Here is a 21,375-nt window from a genome sequence, read left to right as displayed (position 1 = left end):
TAGTAGATGCACAGAAAGCGACAGCTGAAAAGAAATCCATATTAGTTAACAAACCCCTGACTTAGAAAGACAGTGAAAGAATTGAGTTGTACAAAATAGCTATGGGAAGCAAAAGAACACAAGAATTCTATCAGCAGACCTAAGGAAATAAAAAGGAGTTTTAAACCTATATTAAGAACAGAAGGAATCATAACAATGGTATTTGCCACTATTAGATGGGACTAGTAGTCTGTTCAGTATTAATGCAGAAAAAGCAAAAGTGATCAACTAATATTTATGTTCAGTGGCGGGGAAAAAAACAAGATGATTTAGTCATTATTGATGAGAATGAACTACTTTCTGTTCCAACAGGGACTCTGGTGGATGTTAAACAGCAACTACCAGATATTTTAAAATCATCAGGTCTGGATAACCTGCATCCAAGAGCATTAAAACTGCTGGCTAAGGAGTTCTTTGTACCATGAATGTTGGGAGTTTTTTTCCAAGAAGTTTGGACCAGTGGTGACGTTTCACAAGACTGGAAGAAAGGTATGTTGTGCCGGTATTTAAAAAAGGCTCAAAGGGAAAACTCATGCAATTATAGACCTGTCAGTTTAATAGCGATCCTGGACAAAATAATTGGACAGTTGGTATGGGACTTTATTCATGTAAAAGTTAAAGACTAGTAATATAACAAATACCAGTCAGAATGGTAACAAAGAGGAAGCCGTTCTGTTCTGTTTTGGTCTGGCTATGGTCTGAAGAAGTGGGTCTGTCCCACGAAAGCTCACCTAATAAACCCTTTTGCTAGTCTTTAAAGTGCTACTTGACTGCTTTTTGTTTTCATTCAGAATGGGTTACTGAAAATAGATCTAGTCAAACTAGTGTGATATTTTCACATGAGATAAGATGAAGTAATAGTGTTGATGTAATATACTTAGACATTTTGACTTGGTACCATACAAGATTTTGATTAAGAAATTACAACGATACAAATGAATCCCAGTAGCATACCAGGAGACAATCCAGCCAAACGAGTAGCTGTGTCACTTTTGCCCTGTAAGCTGGGGTACCCTTTGCTGTGTCTAGCTGCTCTCTCTTCCAGCCCAGAATGTTCACAAACAGCCATAGCATGTAAATCACTCCCAGCTATGTTTGTTTGTGCAGCGACCAGTCAGCTGCACCCAGGCTCCTCCCAGCCTTGAGGATTACTGAAGGGTGACCGCTCCTCTCTCAACCTGTCTCTGGCATCTCACCTACAACAAAGGAAAATGGCCGTTATTGGACTGTGGGTGAGTTGGGCCACAGAGCTGCTGAAGCCTGTGGTGACAAACTTTGATAGAACCTAATATAATTTGTTAAATTAGGCACCAGTAAACATTTTAACTTCTATTTTTCTTGTAACTATTTCTGACTTTTCTGCCTGACTAGACAACTTACCTGCTGTTTCCCGCTCAGGGAGCAGGAGGGGAACCATGTGTTCTGTCTGCTGGCTTCTCCGTGGGGCTGACCCAAGGTGGGGATAGGCAGGAAGGGGGTCCCACACAAGCCTCCCACCAGCTTTTCCTTCTGACCATTCCAGGTCTTGGGGGGAAGTGGAGGGCATGGCCTCTGTGCTCGTACAGACAGGTCTACCAAGATCCAGTTCTAACTTTTGTCCAGCTTCCACTTCTACTGGACAAATATGGACTGCAAATAAGGTGCAACCTTTGAACAATAGCAGCTGTGTGGGGATTACAGGTGGGACACCAGCTATGTGCACCCTGCCCTGCTCCTCCCATGCTCTACCCCTTCTCCAACCATGCCCTTCCCCCTCCTGCTCTTGCTCTACCCTTCCCTGCTCTGGATCAGCCCCCTTGCTCTATCCCCACCCTCTGCTTCTGGTGCATGGGGGGCAGTACCTTCTTCCCTGGAGCAGGGTGGCCTAGGAGTAGTGTGAACTAGGAAGCTTGTGCTGCTGTCGTGCTGTGCCGCTCCTGGGGAGGCCCCCGCAACCCCATTTGCACCCCCCCCACACCCATCACCTATGAATGAGGGTAAGTAACCATTGGAACAATTCACCGTGGGTTGTGGTAGATGCTCTACCACTGCCCAGGGTTAGATCAAGAGTGGGTGTTTTTCTAAAAGAGTTGCTCTAGGGCGACATGAACTGATTCAGGGAGGCTCAAGGGGTGTACTATGCCTGGAGATGGACTCAAACCTGGCACCGCTGGAGCTCAGTGCAGAAGCCTGTATGGTTTGAGCTAAAAGCCAGCTGGCTGTCAGCTGAGGCTGGAGAGGAGACTTGTTCTTTCTCTGTGCAAGTGAGCTGGGTGCCACTCCATGGGACAGTGAACTGCCCCAGCTGTGTGGGTTATACAGGTGCTCAGACCAGATGATCACAGCAACTGCTGCTGGCTTTGGAATCCATGGATCTGCCTTTGGACCCCAGAGACCATTAGTAAATCAGCACTGGCATTAACCCTGCAGAGGACAGTGGCTAGGCAGGGGCTGTGGGTGTGCAGCATGTTTGGGTGTTTTCTGCCCCTTAGGGCAGGGAAGGAAGCAGCTGTACAGAGAAAGGGGAGGGGAAGAAGTTGCCTAGGGATGGGGTGGAAGCAGGAGAGGGGAAGAAGCGGAGAGCTGCAGAACCTGGAGAGACAGGGTGCTGGCAAGGACATGGCCTCCCCCAGGCCTGGGAAGGAGATGGGTGGAGTGGGCTGGCTGTTGCTGGCTCTGCCCCTGCACCCAGCCTGAAGACAAGTGGAGGGTGGTTGTGTGTGTAGCAGGTGATGCCGCCTCTATCCCCCATCCCCAGCCTTGGGGGAAGGCCGTGTAAGGAGTGGGGGGCCGTGCACGGAGGGGGCGGTGCTGCAGGCGTGGCCGTGCACGGAGGGGGCGGTGCTGGAGGGGGCGGCAGTGCATGGGGGCGGTGCTGGTTTTCCCCCCCCCCACCCCGGGAGCGGGAGGCAGGCGGGGGCCGGCCCGGCCCGGCCCCCCGGGGCGGCAGTGATGTAATTTCCGCGACGCGCTGCTATAGGTTTGAATGCAGCGAGGGCCCAGAAACGAAACTGATCGCCGCGCAGCCCGGCTTATAGGGAGCCGCAGCCAGCCCCAGCCCATCTCTCCCCTCCCCTCCGCGCCGCCGCCCGGGACCCGCCAGCGCCGGGGGCAGGAGCCGACGCGCCGCCGGGCCGAGGACGCAAAGTCCCTTCTCTCCATGCGGCCGCCGGGGTGAGGCGCTGGGCTGCCCGGGGAGGGGAGCGCTCCGGGCAGGGTGGGGGGACGAGGGTGCCCAGCTCCCCCGCTGGCTCCCGGCCCCTGTGTGTCCCCCGGGGCGGCCGGGCCGCGTGGGCGCTCTCGGGGCGGCAGGGGACGGGGATGCGGCCCCAGGTCTCCGGCCGCCCCCGGGCCAGCAGCGAGGCGGGCTCGGGCAGTGTTAGGCGGGAGCCAGTCTGCCCAGGTCCCCGCCGGGCCCGCGGGAAGTTGGGGGAAGTTTGTCGCTGCGGTGGAGCGCTCCTCCGCTGGGGCAGCCCTTGCCCCGCGCGCCCTGCGGGGAGCCCCCCGGAGCAGCCCGGGCGCGGGCCGGCTGGAGCCTCTGCGGTCTTGGCCCCGCGAAGTTAGCAGCTCCCGCGCCAGGCGCACGGCAGCGCGTTTCGGGGCGCGATCGAGGGGCGCATCGGCTCGGCGCGGGGTGGAGGGAGCAAGGACCTCTCCGGTGCGGGCGCCTCTGCGAGGCGTTTGCACCACGAGGAGAGGGTGCGGTGCAGCCCCCAGGTGGCGGGCCCTGAGGGATGTGCTGGGCTGCCTCTCTCCCAACTGGTCCCTTCTCACGTCGGGGACCCGTCCCAGGCAGCCCACTGGTGGCTCTTAACAGCTGGGTTTATTTTCCAGCCCTCTGCTTTAAGCTCTTAGACAGAACAGAGAGGCCAGCTGGGTTAAAATGGCCTCACCCTGCAGGACACTGGGTCAGGAAGTGAGAAGCTGCCTGCCTGCCCACCACTTCAGGGCCTCTTCTAGACCTCTCCTCCCCTGGAGCTCAAAAGCGTGCCTGGCACTGCCTGTGGGGTAGGACTGAGGTTTGCACCCAGAGATGGGGTGAGCCGCTGCTACCAAAACCATGGGTGGCACAAACAGAAGGGGCTGTAATCTGCCCATATACCAGGTGTGTCAAACCCGCACTGAGTACACTCTTGAAATTATGACCTGCGCTTCCTTCTAATTTTTTCCATCCATGGGCAGAATAAATCTAGTTATGCCCACCCAGGCAAGTGCGGATGCACACCCCCAATGGAAATACGTGCTGCCCACTGTAGATAGCTGAGGATGCTCTGCCAAAGTCAACTGGGCAGCACCTGGGCGGCCACCCAAGTGTTAGGCTTCCAGGGAACGCTGATTATGACCTGCGTAACTCACCCCTGTTGAAGGAGGTAGGTGGCTCTCTTTTGAGCAACAGGCTGGAGAATCAGTGGTAAATAATTAATCAAAGCAAAGTGTAACGATAAAGATACTAGGCCAATTTTTTTCTCAACCTCTTTGGAATTACCATGAAAGCCTTATGCGGCTGCAGACCTTGTATCCACGTCTGATTGCTACAAAATTTGTATCCCAGTCTGAGCCAAGTCCATGAGCTATTTGCAGATATAAAGCAAATGTTCATGGGTTTCCAAAGCTCTCATTAGGGTTGCAAGGATCGGCTGAAGAGCAGAATCTGACCCCTTAAGTACAATTAATATGTTTCTCTGCACGAGTGTGGGAGGCTGTGCCTTAAATTCAGGGCTCTCTCCTTCCCAGGAAATTGTTTATTATTCATATCAACTTAACACCTGGAGGCTTCAGCCAGAATGGATACTTGTGTTAGGTGCCCTCCAGACGTAATGTGCACAGCCCTGATCCCAAGTGCCTGTTGTTTTGGCATTTAAAGGGCATGTTCCTATTTGGTTGTGCGTTGGTGTGGTTTTTGTTTTAAGCAGCAGGTGAGGTAGTGATAAACAAGCTGAATGTTGCAGACTGGGCTCCAGGAGCTGCTTGGGAGAAGGCTGGAGTAGTGGCAGTGCAGCGTAGCAGGGCTTTGTGCGAGGAGAAGAATACAGCCTATGGGAAATAAGCCTAGTTGTTAATACTGATGAGGCAGGATGACGACACGTATGTGTTGGACTTTGGTCGGGGTGTAATAAACCGGCCTCCTCTGTCACGATCCGTGATTGATATCTAAGCCTGAGAGCAGCACAGAACTTGCTTAAAATACAGGGCCGTGCTTCAGAGTGGTCTCCCACGGAAGTGTGAGTGCACTTCTACAGGCAAGTGAAAACTATCCACAAGGCTGGTCCCCATGGAGTGGTGAATGATCTTGGTGGTTGAGTTCTGACAGCATCCCCATGAGGCTTAGCACTTAGAAAGCCAGGATTCACAATACCATCGACAATGGCTTGGCGAAAAAACATTCCCATGATAACGTATGAGATGGCCACTCTTTACACTGCCCAGTGCACTGGTTTGCTTCTCTGCCTGCTTGTGGCTTTCAAAAGCTCCCTGGGCTTTAACTCCATGCAGACTGGATGCAAGCCGTGGGAACCAGCCTTTCATTAGGTTTTTAGAGTTAGGGTACCCCTGCAAAGAATGAGAGGTTTCAGAGCTGTCTTTGTGCAGGTGGGATGGTCAGGCCACGTTCTGAGCATTTCCTTTACAGTACAAAGGGCCAGAAATGGCCTTTCAAAACAAAAGCAAGGCTCCTAGGCCAAAATGTTCATGTTTGAGACCTTCCCTGCCTAGACCCCCACCCAAAGTAGTGTCTGTGCTTGTCAGCAGATCTCCAAGTGCTTTGCAAAGGACGGACAGGACTATTATCCTCATGGGGAGAAATGAGGATGTGGGGATATGAAGGTCACTCAGCAGACCAGTGGCATAGCTTTGACTCGCATCCAAGCCTCAGTCCCATGATGTCAGATAGATTTTGAGGCATCAGGTACTGAAATCTTCTCTAGGTGAACTCCACGCAGTAGGGAGTTCTACATACCTGGAAGAAATCTGGTCATTGTTATTGAAAGACCTGTTTTGAGGCACTCCGTTTTAAAGGCTCCAAAGAAATAAGGATGAAATCTTGGTAGCAAAAGTGAACCTGAACTAACGCACACCTCAGGTTTGAGCATGGACATATGTGCTTAGCTAAGCTGTGCTCACAGAGACTCAGAGAATCTGTACAGTCTTCCTGTAACTTCTCCTGTGGTTCTGTTGTTGAAGAGACCAAGGTTCAGTTTTAAAATTAAGGAACATGTCTCCAACTCTTCTGACTGGGACAAAGCTGTCAGGGTGGAAGCTTAGTTAACCCTCCTGGTGCTAGTCTCGGAGAGGTAGCTGTGTTAGTCTGTAGCTTCAAAAACAAAACAAAAAACCCCAAGCAGTCCTGTAGCACCTTTAAAGACTAACAATTTTGTTTGTTAGGTAATGAGCTTTCCTGGGTTAAGACTCACTTCTTTCTGGTGCTAGTGCTAGTACTAGTAGTAGTAGGCATCCTTCAGTCTGCATAGACTATGGATCGCGCCCTTTATAGGTTCAATTGAGGACTTCATTTACAGCGTCTACTGTGATTATGAAGACCCACACGAGAGTGACAGTCCTTGCTGCATCTCTTGCAGATGTGGTGGGTGTCTGGCAAGTCCTTAGTGTGCTTTCTGTGCGCTCGCTTCTCCTCTGCTAGCTGTCTGATCCTCATCTCGCCCTTCTGAAGGCCCTTGTGTAACCCCTGCCTCCATCTGCTGCGGTCGTCTGCTAGTTCTTCCCAGTTGTCCAGCTCAATGTCTACCTCTCTGAGGTCTCTCTTGCAGACATCTTTGTAGCGCAACTGGGGGCGTCCGGGAGGTCTTTTGCCGGAGGCTAGCTCACCACACAGGATGTCTTTTGGAATCCTTCCATCATTCATCCTGTGGACGTGGCCAAGCCAGCGGAGCTGACGCTGCCTGAGGAGGGTATGCATGGTTGGGATTCCAGCTTGCTTGAGGATGGTGGTGTTGGTCACTCTGTCCTGCTAATACTAACTAGTAGCAAATTCAGAGGTGTAAACCATTATCTAAGCACCCAATTCTGTTCAGGCTGGGCTTACTTCCAGCCTCCCTGATTACCCTCCTTTGGAAGGACTGACAAAACAAACAAGCAGTCATGCAACACTTTAAAGACTAAGAAAATAATTTATTAAGTGATGAGCTTTTGTGGGGCAGACCCACTTCTTCAGAGCTGGAGATACATCGTTTCCAGTACAGCATGGACGATTTTATAACACAGAAAGCCGAAAAAAAATTGAAATAAAAACTGACATCAGAAACATAGGACTGAAAAGGGGAGGGGGTGAGGGGTGGGAAGGAGGGAAGCGAAATACTAAAGTGTCCTGCCTGAGATCACTACTGATATCAAATGCCGTGTCTACACTAGCCAAAAACTTTGAAATGGCCATGCAAATGGCCATTTCGAAGTTTACTAATGAAGCGCTGAAATACATATTCAGCGCCTCATTAGCACGCGGGCGGCTGCGGCACTTTGAAATTGGCATGGCTCCTTTTCAAAAGGACCCTGGCTACTTCGAAGTCCCTTTATTCCCATCTGCTCGTAGGAATAAGGGGACTTCAAAGTTGCCGGGGTCCTTTCGAAAAGGAGCCATGCAGCGGTGAGCCGCATCAATTTCGAAGTGCTGCGGCCGCCCGCGTGCTAATGAGGCGCTGGATATGTATTTCAGCGCTTCATTAGTAAACTTCGAAATGGCCATTTGCCTGGCCATTTCCAAGTTTTTGGCTAGTGTAGACACAGCCAAAGACAGGTAAACTCTCCATTGTAATGTGTGTAGTATTTGCTACCTCGATCAAGACCAAGCTTCGGCCTATCAAATTGGAGCATAAGCTGCAGTTCACACATCTCCCTCTGTAATCTGCTGTTAAAGTCTCGTTGTAAGGCGCACATTCTTTAATAGAATGGCCCACTCCATTGAAGTGCTCACTGACAGGTTTGTGTGTATGCAGCTTTCTAACGTCTGATTTGTGTCCATTCGTTCTTTGGTGAAGTGATTGTCCCGTTTGTCTGATATACATAGCAGAGGGGCATTGCTGGCACACAATGGCATATATCAGATTGGTGGAGGTGCAGGCGTATGAGCCCCTGATCCTGTAATTAACATGGTTGGGTCCAGTGATTGGTGTCTCCAGAATAAATATGTGGAAAAAGTTGGTAACAGGGTTGTTGCAAGGAAGTGTTCCAGGATTAGTATTACTGTGGTATGGCCTGTGGTTGATAGTGAGAATTTTCCTGAGGTTAGGTGGTTGTCCGTAGGAGAGAACAGTGATTGTTGTGAAGTGGGGGAGTTAAACTCAGTTGGTATTGAAGCATTGTCAGCACCCTATCTGCGTGCTCAAATGCTCCCCTCCCATGCACTGTAGAGGGGGCTTCCTGTGTTCTCCCAAGAAGGACTTTGTATGTCCTTTGGAATTTGCAGGAGAGAATTAAGTGCACCAAGCAGAAAATCAGGCCTGATGGCCGTATACTGCCTGATCCATATACATGGAACTTGCTGGGTCAAAGGGAGAATTGTGTGTGGCCATGGGGCAGCAGATGATAACAGGGCCATGTCCACACTGCCACTTTGGTGGGCTGCAACTTTCTTGAGCGGGTGTTAAACAGCCCCCAAACACAGCTGTGAGCACTGGTGTAGGGCCAGACTCACAGCACTGGGAGCCAGGCCCCTCATTTAGGTGGTTTACATAGTGCTGGGGTGGCCCCGGGGCCATGCTTTCCCCCGCTGTAACGTTTTAAGTGTAGACTTTGCCTTGGTGATGCCCTTAGGCTGGGTGGTGCCTGTGTCGGAGATAGCAGGCTGTAGCTCCCTGAAGTTGGGAGGGTGACTCACTTTAGGATTACTCTGGATTGAGCCAAACATATCGCCCCCCCCCCCCCCCCCCCGCCCGTGGGAACGACCTTGGTACTGATGCAGATGGAATTTATTTTTAAAGTTCAGTAGCCAATTGAGGCAGGAAACATGGCTCTGCCAGCGTGGCTGTTGGTGAAAGGCTGAAAAGAGCAGGCCTGAGGACTACTGTTTCTGGATATGGCTGTGCTACACGCTTGTAGTGACAGAGCTGTATAGCTACAAGTCAGGCAGTGCAAACGCCATTTAAAAATGTACACACCTCGCTTTGTTGGCAGCAGAATACTCCTTCCCACAAGGTTCTGTTTACCTAGTGACTTGCTGGGGCAAAGCTTTTGTCACTCTTGGAAGCGGGAGGAGCTGGTTAAGCACTTGTGAATGACAAAAGCTTTTGTCATTCCCAATTCCCAGCCTAAAGCTGTGTAATCAATAGACTCAATGTCTTCTGCCTTCTGCTATCAAAGTGACAGAGAGAGAGCTGTGTTAGTCTGTATTCTGTCAAAACAAAAAAGCAGTCATGTAGCACTTTAAAGGCCAACAACAGAATGAATGATTAGGTGATGAGCTTTCCTGGGACAGACCCACTGCCTCAGATTGTAGCATCCCCCCAAACTCTTCTGGTTTGCCAATCTGGATTACGATTTTTGGACCTCCTGTGCTTTATATAGTGAGTTGTTCTGGTAAGGGTATAGATCTGAAGAAGTGGGTCTGTCCCATGAAAGCTCATCTCCTAATAAATTATTTTGTTAGTCTTTAAAGTGCTACGTGACTGCCTTTTTGTTTTCCTGTTGAGGTGGGTGGCCTAGGATTCAGGGACTCCAGAGCCCCGTCAATATTCTATTATCTTTGCTTTGCTATTAGCACATCAGCAGGTTATCCGGACAGCCACAGCCCCCAGAAGAGCCCAGACAGTCTCACAATGGCTCCTCCATGTCAGGGTATTCTCTGCAACTGCAAATTCATTTGTCCCAGGCAGATTTAGATATCCTCCCCCTGCCGCACACACCACACCGCTTATGCCCCCTTAACATTTTTTTTTAAAGTCAGAAATGCCAGCCTCACATCAGCTCTAGGACCCAAAGAGCTTTGCTGGGTTCCAAAGGTGCTTGCCTTGTGGATACATTCCAGTGTTTATTCCTGAACTTCTAGCCTGGAGTTCTGAGAGTTAGAGTTGGGTAAGTGTGAGCTTTTTAACTATGTCTGCATTAGGTAGTGCCCCATTGAGCTTGGAACCAAGAGAAACGAAGCAGAACTGCCTTGCTCTTATCTCCAAGCACACTTCCTCCTGCTAGATGTTTTCTTGGTGAAATTTTGAAGCAGGGTAACAAAAATACAAAGACAATGAGAAGTCCTGTGGCACCTTATAGAGTAATGGATTTTTTGGAGCATAAGTTTTTGTGGGCAGGGACCTACTTTGTCAGACATGCATCTGATGAAGCAGGTCTTTGCCCACGAAAGCTTATGCTCCAATGAATCTGTTAGTCTGTAAGGTGCCACAGGACTTCTCTAGCCACAGAGACAACAAGCCTAACAGGGCTACCCCCTGATAGAAATACAAAGCAGTTGCATGGATGGGGATTGTGTGGCAGGGAGGAAATGTCCTCAGTGAAGCAGTGAACACTGGGGGAAAACAGGACTGCAGGCTGCTGGAGAGTTACTGCAAGGACCTGCACAGAGTGTCGGCATTTCAGGGTGACTGTCCTTCCCAGGCCAGCATATGTTGCTCTCTGGTAGCTGGAGAACTTGATGTTGTGCAGCTGCTCATACATCAGCTCGCCTCCAGTTGGCTGGGTCATACAGTTCCATTTCTCCTTCAGTCCATTCCACGCCTATCCTGGCCATGGAGCTCTGTGCTCACGGTATGACTCCCATCCTCTCACTTGGTCCAGTCGTGCAGCCACCCTGTGTTCTCCATCCACAGTGCTGGGTTGTGGGGGATGCTCCATTGCTGGCATTTTTAAATGACAATTGCAAGGGTTGCAGAGCTGAGAGAGCAACTGGGCTGTGGGCTCGCCACTGGTGGTGCTGGGGCAGGACGAAGCGGGACAGGAGCTGCTGAGGGGTGAGAGCAGCGTGGACTCCTCCTTCTCCCATTTCTGCAAGGGGCAGGTCTTCTCTCTCTCTCTCTCTCTGTCTTTCACAGACACACACACACACTCGCCTATACTTTAAATGGTGTTCTGCAGCCCTGGCCAGAGGGCAGGTTTTTCTAAAAGTTCTGATATGCTTCACATAGGAGTTACTGCAGGGATGGCCGGAGGCTGGCAGTGTGCACGGGGTCGAGCAAGAGGCTCATAGTTTTCCCTACTTGCTTCATAATCTAACTCTGAAACCTCCAGTTCACACCGTCCCTGTACTGTTTAACTCTCGTGTACAGAAAGCACCTGGCTACCAGGTCATAGTCCCCTTGGGCCAGTCCCGGGACGCGCACAGTAAATGACGGCCCTGCCCCAAAGCATGGGTGTGCTGCTAATCTCTCCTTGGCCTTTCCCATACTGTGCCCCTGAGGAATTTCTCCTTGTTGTGCTTGGAGGGGAGCTTTGGTTACACTCCCAGCGCTGTTACTTGTTCTGGCCTTGGGGAGCCCAGGAGGCATACAGGGCTAGGAGCTAGCTGTTGCTGCTGGCAGACTAAGCAACTACTCTAATACTGTAGGGCCAATGTCTGAGAGGTCTGTGGAGGTCAGCCTGTCTACTGCTTTTATCCCACTGTGGTTGTGACTGCTGGGGAGGAAAGCAGCGTCTAACTGGGATTTCACCCAGCTGAGGTTCCAGGAATGCCAGGCTACCATCTCCGCTCTGATCCCAAACGGGTCTGCGTTGGTGTCCCAGTAGCACAGGTGAGGAGGATTGCACCTGTATTCCTGGCAGGGATGGTGTGAGGGGTGATCAGTGAATGGACCACCATACTAAGAGGCTGAGGAGTGGAGTTATTATGAGTTATTTCTATCGCAGTAGCATCCCCACTGAATGCTCTTTGTGCTAAGTGATGTACATACGCCTGTGGGGAGACAGGCCTAGCTGCAGAGAGTATGTAGTGTAGACTGTGCTTGATTTTATGGAACCCTATTATTGGAACCCCACACTGCCTGCTGGGGAGAGGGTGGGGATGCAAGGGAGGAGTTTGGGCCACGTGGAGGTGTGGGGAAGAGAGCAGAGAACCCCCTGAGGTGGGAGTAGTTTCTGGCAGCTGCCTGATTCCTGTGACAGTTCAGGGAGCCCCCTGCAGCCCTCCCCTCTCTGTTACCTGCACGGGTTAGCTGCATAAAACTCGTGTTCTTGCTGCTGTTTGGTGAATTGGGAGCATTCTGCACCTAGATGGGCAAAGGGTGGGAAAATCAATCTTGTTGTTCCCATTGCACTGATGGGCGGTGAGATGCAGAGCAGTGAAATCGCTCACCCTTGGGAGGCTGGGCAGAGCAGGGATGGATTTCCAAGTCCCAGTCTGCTGCCCCCACCCCAAGTGCATCCTTCTTCCAATCGGACTGGTCTGGGAAATGGCCCTTTGAGTGTTCCCCTGTGCTCCTTGCAACCCACCCTCCACCTGCGTGGAAAACATCTGCATCCATTTTGCTGCAGTACCTAGCAGCTTCCCCACAAAGTAAAGCCAAGCTGCTCTTGGTGCTGCACAGTTGTATAAGTTATTGGGTGGTCTCATTGGCAAATAGGAATTGATTCCATTTAACAGCTTGCAGGCTTGAGAGGCCACTTGCCTGATGTGGCCTGTGGGGCTCAGGGCTCCCCACCCTCAACCCCATCACAAGTTGAATGCTGGGCAGGGGAGCCCTGAGCCTTGGGGTCTGCATCCAGGCAAGCCATGGGCTGGATCCAGACCTCAGGCTGGGGGTTCCCCATCCCTGAATAGAACCTCTACAGTAAGAGAGAGGGTGCCACTCGTGCTAAATAAAAGCACACAGCTTCTCAGCTCAGCCTTCCGGTCTGAGATGTGATCATCTAATTGCATGTGTTGCCTGCAAAGATTTTGTAACAAACACGCACAGATTAGTCAGGGTGATTTACTTCTACGTACAGCGTAGATGGCTGCTGAGTCGGAATGGAGAAGTTCTGATGTGCTGACTTCGTGCTGGCTTTAATGACTACTTTTTGTTTCAGCAAGTGATCCTGTGATCAGGCCTGGTCAGGGCATGGTAGGAAAATCGTGGCGTGGTATCTGAGGTTTCGGTAGGTCACAGCCTGACTTCTGAGTGAGCACTGAACTGAGGCCAGCATAGTAGGGGCGTTTGGGTAGGAAGACGACAAAGGACTTGGTCATGTATGGTCGCTAAAAATCCTGAGGCACTTTCAACATCTGTAATTGGGGCAGGGGGGCCCGAATCCCCCCTGTAGTTTCAGTTAGATGTGGGCTATGGTTCTTCTGTGCCGTGTTAAACAGCAGCTGTGCTCCGCCCCAGAACTGGGTGAAAGGATCTTTGTTTGTGAAAAAGCTTTGCAATGAGGCATTTCTCTGTCAAATGAAAGCAAGCTGCTGTGCTCAGTTTCATTCTTTACAGTAGCTTCTGCCCTGGTGTAAATACTGAGCCTCCTGTCTCTGGAGATTCCACCACTTGATGTTGAAGCAAGGTGATGTTCTGGATTTATTTAAGAGGGCTGGCACATCCCTGGCCCTGCACACACTGTCTACCACAGGAGCTTTGTCTTGTGGTCAAGTAGGCTGGGGGTGGGCTTCCCTGTTGGGAGCAAGGCCCCATCATGCTGGCAGCTCTGCAACCACCATCATTTTCCATCTTTCTCCTGAGACATGAGCTGTCGTTTATGGGATGCTCCCAGTCACTGGTTGCCCAGGAAATAGCCCGCAGAAGGCTTCCAGCCCGTTACCCATGGGGCTGTGCATTGAGCCGCTAGTCACCTTCCCAGCCCTGGATTCCGGGGGGCTGGGGGATGGTTTCATGAGTGTGTCTGTCACCTTGGTGTTGAGCTGTTGGGTGCAGCAGCTGAGAATCACTGCTGGGAGAGTCAAGCTCGCCTTTGGTAGGCGCAACCGAAGCAGGAGTTCGGGCGGGGGTGGGGGAGCATTGATGGGACAAAAAGGCAGCAAGATTCTGAGGCTGCTGGCATGGAGGGGAAACCTGTGAGCACTTGGCGCTGAGATGGAGCGAAGCCTGAGAGCAGGTAGGCTGCAGCGAAGCGCAGAAGGCCCCTGGTGCGGGTAGAACGAAGGTGCAGCTGTGAAGGGTGCAGTGGGATGCCATGTTCCTTTGGGGCAGCATTTCCTAAACGGTGGGGGGGTGAGGGGCAGGCTGATTACAGGCGTTGCAGACAGAAGAGGGCCACTGTGGGTGAGGACAGCTTCAGGACCCTTGCGCCGCCTCATTCCCACGTCCATCCCAAGCTTGGTGCGGTTGCCTCCTGTGAGATCTCTACTGCTACAGACTGCGGGAGCAGCTCACCCCTGTGGTGTTGCAAGCTGCAAAGCCCAGGCTTCCCCAGGCTGCAGGGAGGGGAAGCCTGGGTTTTGCAGCTTGCAGCACCACAAGGGTGAGCTGCTCCGCTCACATTGCTCTGCCCCAGCCTCAGGCAGGCTTCCAGCATGTGTGGGGGGGGGGAGGGGCAGTGGGCAGAGACTAAAGGGGGGCGGAGAGTCAACTAAAAATATGAAAAAACGGAGAAGAGAAAGGGAAAGTGCACCAGGAAGGAGGGGTCACCCAGGAGGCAGAGGTGGCAACGTGTGTGGAGGCCTGAGGTTTGGGGAGAGTCCCACGTGACCGTCCAGCGGCAAGGGCTGGAGCCGTGACTCGAATGTCTGGGTCTCACAGGGAGGGTGCCACATGGAACAGCTTCACTGAGGGGCTGGAGGCAGGAGTCACTGAGTGAAGGGTCATAAAATACTAGGACTGGAAGGTCCCTTTTGTCTGTTGTGTAAGTCTGCCTGAGTGTGTCTACGCAGCAGAGTGATTTTGGAATAACGGCCGCTCTTGCAAAATAACTTGGTCAGCGTTTACATAAGGGAAAAAAAAGAAATTCAAAATAGTGGATGACTTATTTCGAATTTGGTAAACTTCATTCTACAAGGAAGAGTGCCTGTTCTGAAACAGGGAGTAGGAGCTATTTCAAAATGAGCTATAGTGCGTCCAGGGCTCTAATCCAAAATAGCTCTATTGTGTGTGGACACTCTATTTCGAAAGAGCCGAGTGCTATTTCAATATGTCTTTTGTATGTAACAGCGTTCATTCGAAATAAGCCCCTCTGGAATAGCTTATTCCAAAATAACACTGCTGTGTAGATGTGGCCCCTGAGGTATGTGTCTGGCAGGATGACCCCCTGTACCATTGCAGGGGGACAGCAGTCAGGTGGAGTTAATATGCAAACATCAAGGCGTGTAGTTTCACTAAAATCTGACCAAGCACTGAGCGGGTGTTTGGCTTGGTTTTCCTGTGGCATTTTTCCTTGTTCACTTCAGGAAACTGAGACATTCAGCAACCCATCCCAGCGCCTCAGGGTGCACCCAGCCAAGAGGGAGGCTGATAATCCATATACCTCACATGTTGCTTGTTTCTCTCTAGGTTTTTATACGTTCGTCAATGGCCAGGACGGACACGCCGAGCTAGGACCCTGCCCGCTCCTGGGGGCCTCCCCGAGCCTCTGATCCACTTGTAGAGATTTGCAGTTGTGTTTACTTGTCCCTCTGTGGGGAAATGCCGGCCGCAAACGGACTCCTGCCAGTGCCGCTGGATGGCCTGCAGAAGCAGCTGGAGCTGTGCCTGGTGTGCTCCAAGTGCAGCGTGAGGGAGAACGAAAGCACCTATGGGAGGAGAGAGGTTGACCATCGCTGCATGCACGAGATCCTCCTGGCCCGGTGCCGAAGCAAGGGGAGCCAGCTATGGAAGAAGGTGGGCAGAAGGCCAGGCTTCCCAAAACCAGCGCGTTATGAGGTCTGCAGGTACTACTCCCCGGGCGCAGGTTGCAACAGGCACCGGAATCAGTGCACCTTTGCCACCAGCAAGGAGGAGGCGCTGGTGTGGAACTTTGAGAAGGAGCACGAGCTGGAGCGGCGGGTGCTGAAAGCCCTGGTGCTCCAGGCGCAGGTGGCAGGCAGCACGAATGGCCTCCCGAGCCAGGAGGCGCCCAGCGCCGCAGGGGAAATCCGGAATGAGTTTGGGGGCCAGTTCCAGGAGATCTGCAAGTCGTGCTTTTACCAAAGTCCCCAGAAAATCTGCTCCAGGGGACTGGCGAGCCTCTGCGAGGAGCACAGAGCTTGGGAACCTCTCCTGGTCCATGTGGTTGCTGATGGACAGAGGAAGAAGCAGTACGTTGCCATCAGACCGCGGCCTCAGTTCATGTCACAGCTCCGCTACTGTATGTTTGTCTCCAGAGGCAGCCTGTGCAAGCATGGGGCACAGCGGTGCAACTACGCGCACAGTGAGGTGGAGATGGCGGTCTGGGAGGCTGAGCAGAAGCGCGGCCTGGTGCGCTCAGACCTGCTGCTAGCTTCGGTGACGAGCAGTGAGAACGCCGCACAGCCAGCCCAGCCCCAAGTCCAGTTCTACTGCCGAGTCTGCCTGGTGACCTTCAGCTCCCAGGAGAGCTTCGAGAACCACTGCTCCATGGTGGAACACATGCAGATGGTCTCAACTGACACTATGGTCCAGTGGACTTACCGCACCCCTCCCTATGGGCTGACAGCATTCACACTGTGCAGCAGGTACAAGGGCAGGCTTGTGCAGCCGGTGATGAGCAGCCTGCGGGGGGCTCGGGGGACACGCATCATTCCCATGCAGTTTCAGGCTGCTCAGTCCTGCGTGCTTGGTTTTGCATGTGGCATTTGTTCCCTGCAGGGGAGAGATCTGTGATTATGGCGACCGGTGCACGAAGGCCCATTCCATGGAGGAGCTGCAGGAGTGGATCCAGCGAGCAAAGGCTGCCCAGAGGAGCAAGAAATCAGCCAAGAGAGAGGGGCTCCTTTCCTACCAGGATCGGCTCGTTGCTGAGTACCAGGAGAGCCGCAACGAGGTGTTTGTGGTACGTTGCCAGCGGCTGGGGGGACCCGGGCTGATCCAGCTGATTGGCAGTTTGCTCCACGTCGAATCCCAATAAAGGGCCTTGTGAAAACATGGAGGCAGTGTTAACGCACGTGAAATCCCCACAACTGCACTAACCGGCTACCTGCTGGAGGGCCTGATACCCCGGGAGTGCTGGCTGTGCTTTTGGAGGGGGCTGTTTTTGGAGGGTCTTGGAAAAGTGCCTCCCAATATCCCTCCACCTACCTCAGCAATGTGGGCCAATCCCCGCTGAGGCCCGACCCTAAATAAACCCTCCCTTGCCCTGTGTGCACCCCACCGCCTGATGCCTGGGAGTGAAGTGGGCTAGAAATGAATGTGAAATTGATTAGCTGAGTCTGTTTTCGTTGCAGGCAGTGAGAGAGGCAGAGAGCAAACCAAGGGGATAAATGGTGATGTGTCAGTTAGCTCTTAAAACTGTACCCGACTCTTAATCTTGTGTGTGTGCTCTCCCTTCCCCAGCCTGCCCCACGCTGCACAGCAAGCTGTCCTGCTCCACTCTTTGTCCATCCACCTTTCCAAGCCCTCGTTGGCTAAGTTGGAGAAGGATTTGGGCCTGAATCCCTTGCCCTGCCCTATCAACCACCCTGCTGCTGCTGACATAGCTGGGGGGAGCCAGGCGGATGGGGGAGAGGGAGACAGGAAGGGAAGAAGGTGGCGGTGTATAGAGTTGAATAGCCTGGGTCCTCGGTCATGCTCCCCTGTCTCGCGGTTGCATGTGATGACAGGGTGAAACACCTGGCTCTTCCTGACTCCTCTCCCTTAGCTTTCTGAGGAGGTGGAGGGTGTCCGGGTTACCTGCGAGCAGCCCATGCGGGTGCATTCAGAGGACAGGAAGATGCGGTACAGATGGAAATTCAAAGTTCACTCTCAGGTATGTTGGATTCTGTGTAAAGCAAGTCCAGAGTGTTGGTGTGGGTGTGTCCCTGCGTAGGGCGTCTTCCTCACCATTAGAGACTTGCCTGCTTTGCCACCTGAGCGGCGCCTCAGGAGAGCCTCTGTCCGGTTAGGGCATGGGGCAGGCGGGTGAGGATCTGAGCTCACTGAGAGGGTGGGAGAGAGCTCTGCCCACAGCTGCTGCAGTTGTGACCTGGGCTGTCTTGGAGCCAGGCTTTGCAACCAGGGCTGGGGACGTGCTGAGGGCCTGGCTGTGCTGGCCAAGCCCTTTTACTGCCCGCTGTGGCTCTCAGGGCAAATGGAAATGTTCTTAAGCCTGTGCAGGTTTTGTTGGGAGCCAGTGGGGCTAAGGAGAGATTTTGTCTTCTGACATTCCACCTCTGCTCCCTTTGCAGATTGACCCGTTAGCATTTAATAGAGAGGAAACCACACAGCAGTCCACAGGCATTACTGTACACCCTTATAAAAAGGACGAGGGAATGGAAACCTTTCTGTAGCAGAGTTTCTTAAACTTTCTGAGACCATGAAACATCAAACAATGATATTTGTTATGTGCAATGCCTATGAACATTTTCTTAAAAAAAAAAAAATGAAGTAATTTAATCAGGTATCATAGCAATGAGGAAGTAACATTGTATCTGGTTTTAATAACAGGAGATACACACATTTCATGGAGCTGGAAGGGACCTTGGGAGGTCAATTGAGTCCAGTCCCCTGTCCTCTTGGCAGGACCATGTACCACCCCTGACAGATTTTTCTTTTTTTTTTTAAATCTATTTGCTCCAGACCTATAAATGGCCTCCTCAAGGATTGAGCTCACAACCCTAGGTTTAGCAGGCCCATGCTCAAATCACTGAGCTATTCCTCCCTCAAAAATATAGACCATAAGTGTATGATATCAAGAAAGTGTCAGATGCTCGCAGCACACCTGTGAGTTGTTCATGGAATACCAGTCTTGTACGAAACATAGTCTAAGAAACACTGGGTCTCTAGGATTCTGGGACCATTTGGTAGGTTCCAACCTGGAATTCTCTCCCTGCGATGGAATTCCATAGGACAGCTGGGAAAAGACAAAATCTCACTCCCTGCTTGTTTCTGTTGGGCTGTTTGGGGAGGGTGGCCAGCTGGCGGTTCTCCCGCAGGGGAATTCTCCACCACTTCTTCCTCTTCCCTTCTGACTGGCAGATGCCGCTGAGGCACGTGGCATTACTGAAGAGAGACCCCGGAGCCACCTTCTTCCTTGCAGGGGATGGTTTCCCGCGGGATCTCACCTACATCCGGGGGGAGCGGTTGAAGGTTCTGCCATCCCCGTCGCTCTCATGGCTGGTGGAGGTCTGCATGGAGTGCTGCACGTTCGGCGTCTACGAGCAGTGGGTGGTCTTTGACTTTGATAGCCGCCCTGTCCTGGTGCGGAAAATCCAGGCTAAGATTGGCAGGCGGGAGCTCCCCCAGCACGTCCCGGCAGGGATGAAGGGCAGCTGCTTTGTGAACTTTGAGCGCTGGCATAGTGGCAACCGGGTGATCGTTCCCAGTGTGGAGATGACCAGTCATGAGGTAGACCTGCTAGCCAAGTACAAAGCACCAGCGCTGTCCCTCATGCTCCAGCGTGGCAGCACCAGGAGCACGCCCGTCACCCACCTCAACTACAGGGAGAGGATGCATGACTTCCTGCTCCGAGAAGAGGAAGCCGAGCAGTCCCTGATTGACAAGTGAGTGTCCTGGCAGTAGTGGCAGGTCTGGATGGGTGAAGGGCACATCCAAGTCAGGGGCCTGCCTGCTGTGGTCCCAGTGCCACTGCGAATTCTGCCCCTGCATTTGTGGGGCTACTTCAAATCTAGTCAACACGCCCCCTTGCACAGGAATGGACCCACGGGAGAGCTAAAGGCCAGATTGTCATAGAGAAGTGGGGCACTGGAACAGGTAAAAGAAGAATGAAAGGGCTATGTTCTGCTAGGCTGAGTGTAAACAGGGCAAGGGTCTGGGATCGGGAGCCTGCCCTCTCCACAACTGTTGCCTATTTGTTGTGTGTATTACTGTAGCATCCTAGCAGCTTTCTGAATGGCTACGAGGGAGAAAGATTGCATCCCTCCTGCAATATTGCTGATGAATTGACGTGCGCAGTCAGTGTGGTGCTTTCTGTGTTTCAGGCTCAACCTGCAGGTCACCATCTCCCTGACCCCAATGCTGCAGACCCTTTCCATGGGGATGAAGTTTGCCCTTCCAGGTGAGCTCTTTGCTGAAGTACCAATCCCTTACATGCTAACACTAGACACCAATGAGGGGTACCTCCTGAGCCGGTCTGTGAGCACGGCATTCCTGGCACCGGACCCCCCCACAGACAACCGAGTATATGAGGTCAAGGTGGAGAGCAAGGCCATGACGGAGAAGAGCATCTGGCTCCTCATCCCCAAGCGATGCTGCGTTGAGCTCGGCTTCCAGCAGGGCACCTCCCGCCAGGTGCAGATCCAGTTCCAGATCGACCGGCTGCAGTTTCGGCTGTGGCATTATGCCGTGGACCAGCTGCTGGATGAGCGGCTGATCCTGCCTGATGTTGCAGCCTGTTCCATCCCTCACTCCCCTGCGCACCTGCTGAGCGGAAATAAGAAGCAGAAGCAAGCCATCTCCTTCATCACCGGCCAGGCCACCAGCCCCAGACAGGTCCCTCCTCTTCTTATCTATGGGCCATTCGGTACAGGAAAGACCTTCACCTTGGCCATGGCCACCAGGGAAATCATCAAGCAGCCCAACATGCGAGTGCTGATCTGCACCCACACCAACAGGTAACTTCCTAAGCTTCCTCCCAGCTGTTCTTCAAGGGAGGCTGCCGAGCGGTCGTAGATGGAAAACTGGGTGCTCAGGGTTGTGTCTACACTACAGAAATAACTTTGAAATTGCTTACATCACAACTTCGAAACTGAGTATCTACACACTCTGAAGAATGGAGTAAGGATTTTGAAGTTGGGCTCCTTCGAAGTAAGGGAAATGTGTGTAGACTCTTTGCTGGTTACATCAATGTAGTGCCCAACTTCAAAGTTAGTTCCTAGTGTAGACACGCCCCAGCTGTGCCAGATTCACCCATGATAGGGATGAAGGGACATGAGAGTTTCCGTAAGGAGACTACATTTGTCTTTTGATGTGAAGAATTTTTCAAATAGTTGAGACATTTGGACCCTTATTTAAATGACAACATTATTTCTTAGAGAAAAGCATTATCCCAGTCTCAGTAGAAATGGGAGGGTAGACAGGGGCAGGAAGAAGGGGTGGGTGGAGACCAGTGCTTCCTGTAAGCTGAGCGCTTGGGCGGCTGCCCAGGGGAGAGTCAAGTGCTGCACAGCTGATTCACAGAGGGCCTACAATCAGCAGCCTGTGTTTCTACTGGAGGTGCACATCACAAAATTTATTCCACACTTGGAATAAATTAGAGGGAACAGTGGTGATGGCCCACTTCATTTTTGAGAGCCCTCCTGGATGGGCAGTGGGGGATGATTTTCTTGTCTGGGTTCATAGATTCAGAGCAAACATCTGCAGAGTTATAAACTGAAATGTACTTATTTCCGTATGGTGTGGAATTCAGACTTTGCCAAGGAGATGTGAGTTGGTG

At 52.2% G+C, this 21,375-nt stretch overlaps 1 protein-coding gene across 2 annotated transcripts in view; it reads left to right on the top strand.

The window, feature by feature from the left end:
* The window catches only part of HELZ2 (helicase with zinc finger 2), a 57,956-nt gene that overhangs the window by 11,507 nt on the left and 25,074 nt on the right, over positions 1 to 21,375 (top strand). For both annotated transcript variants that reach the window (XR_012647889.1, XM_075011820.1), the window contains exons 4-10: positions 352 to 528; positions 1,147 to 1,271; positions 15,384 to 16,522; positions 16,656 to 16,839; positions 17,644 to 17,751; positions 18,960 to 19,483; positions 19,922 to 20,554. Coding sequence is in view for 1 of the 2 variants with exons in the window: in XM_075011820.1 (XP_074867921.1) it covers positions 15,516 to 16,522; positions 16,656 to 16,839; positions 17,644 to 17,751; positions 18,960 to 19,483; positions 19,922 to 20,554 (2,456 nt within the window). In the remaining variant the exon portion in view is untranslated. The remainder of the gene's footprint in view (positions 1 to 351; positions 529 to 1,146; positions 1,272 to 15,383; positions 16,523 to 16,655; positions 16,840 to 17,643; positions 17,752 to 18,959; positions 19,484 to 19,921; positions 20,555 to 21,375) is intronic.

Source organism: Carettochelys insculpta, chromosome 17 (genome assembly GCF_033958435.1).
Source record: "Carettochelys insculpta isolate YL-2023 chromosome 17, ASM3395843v1, whole genome shotgun sequence".
Classification (NCBI taxonomy): Eukaryota; Metazoa; Chordata; order Testudines; family Carettochelyidae; genus Carettochelys; species Carettochelys insculpta.
The sequence above is the reverse complement of the archived record's forward strand: the minus strand, read 5'-3'. Positions and strand labels throughout refer to the sequence as shown.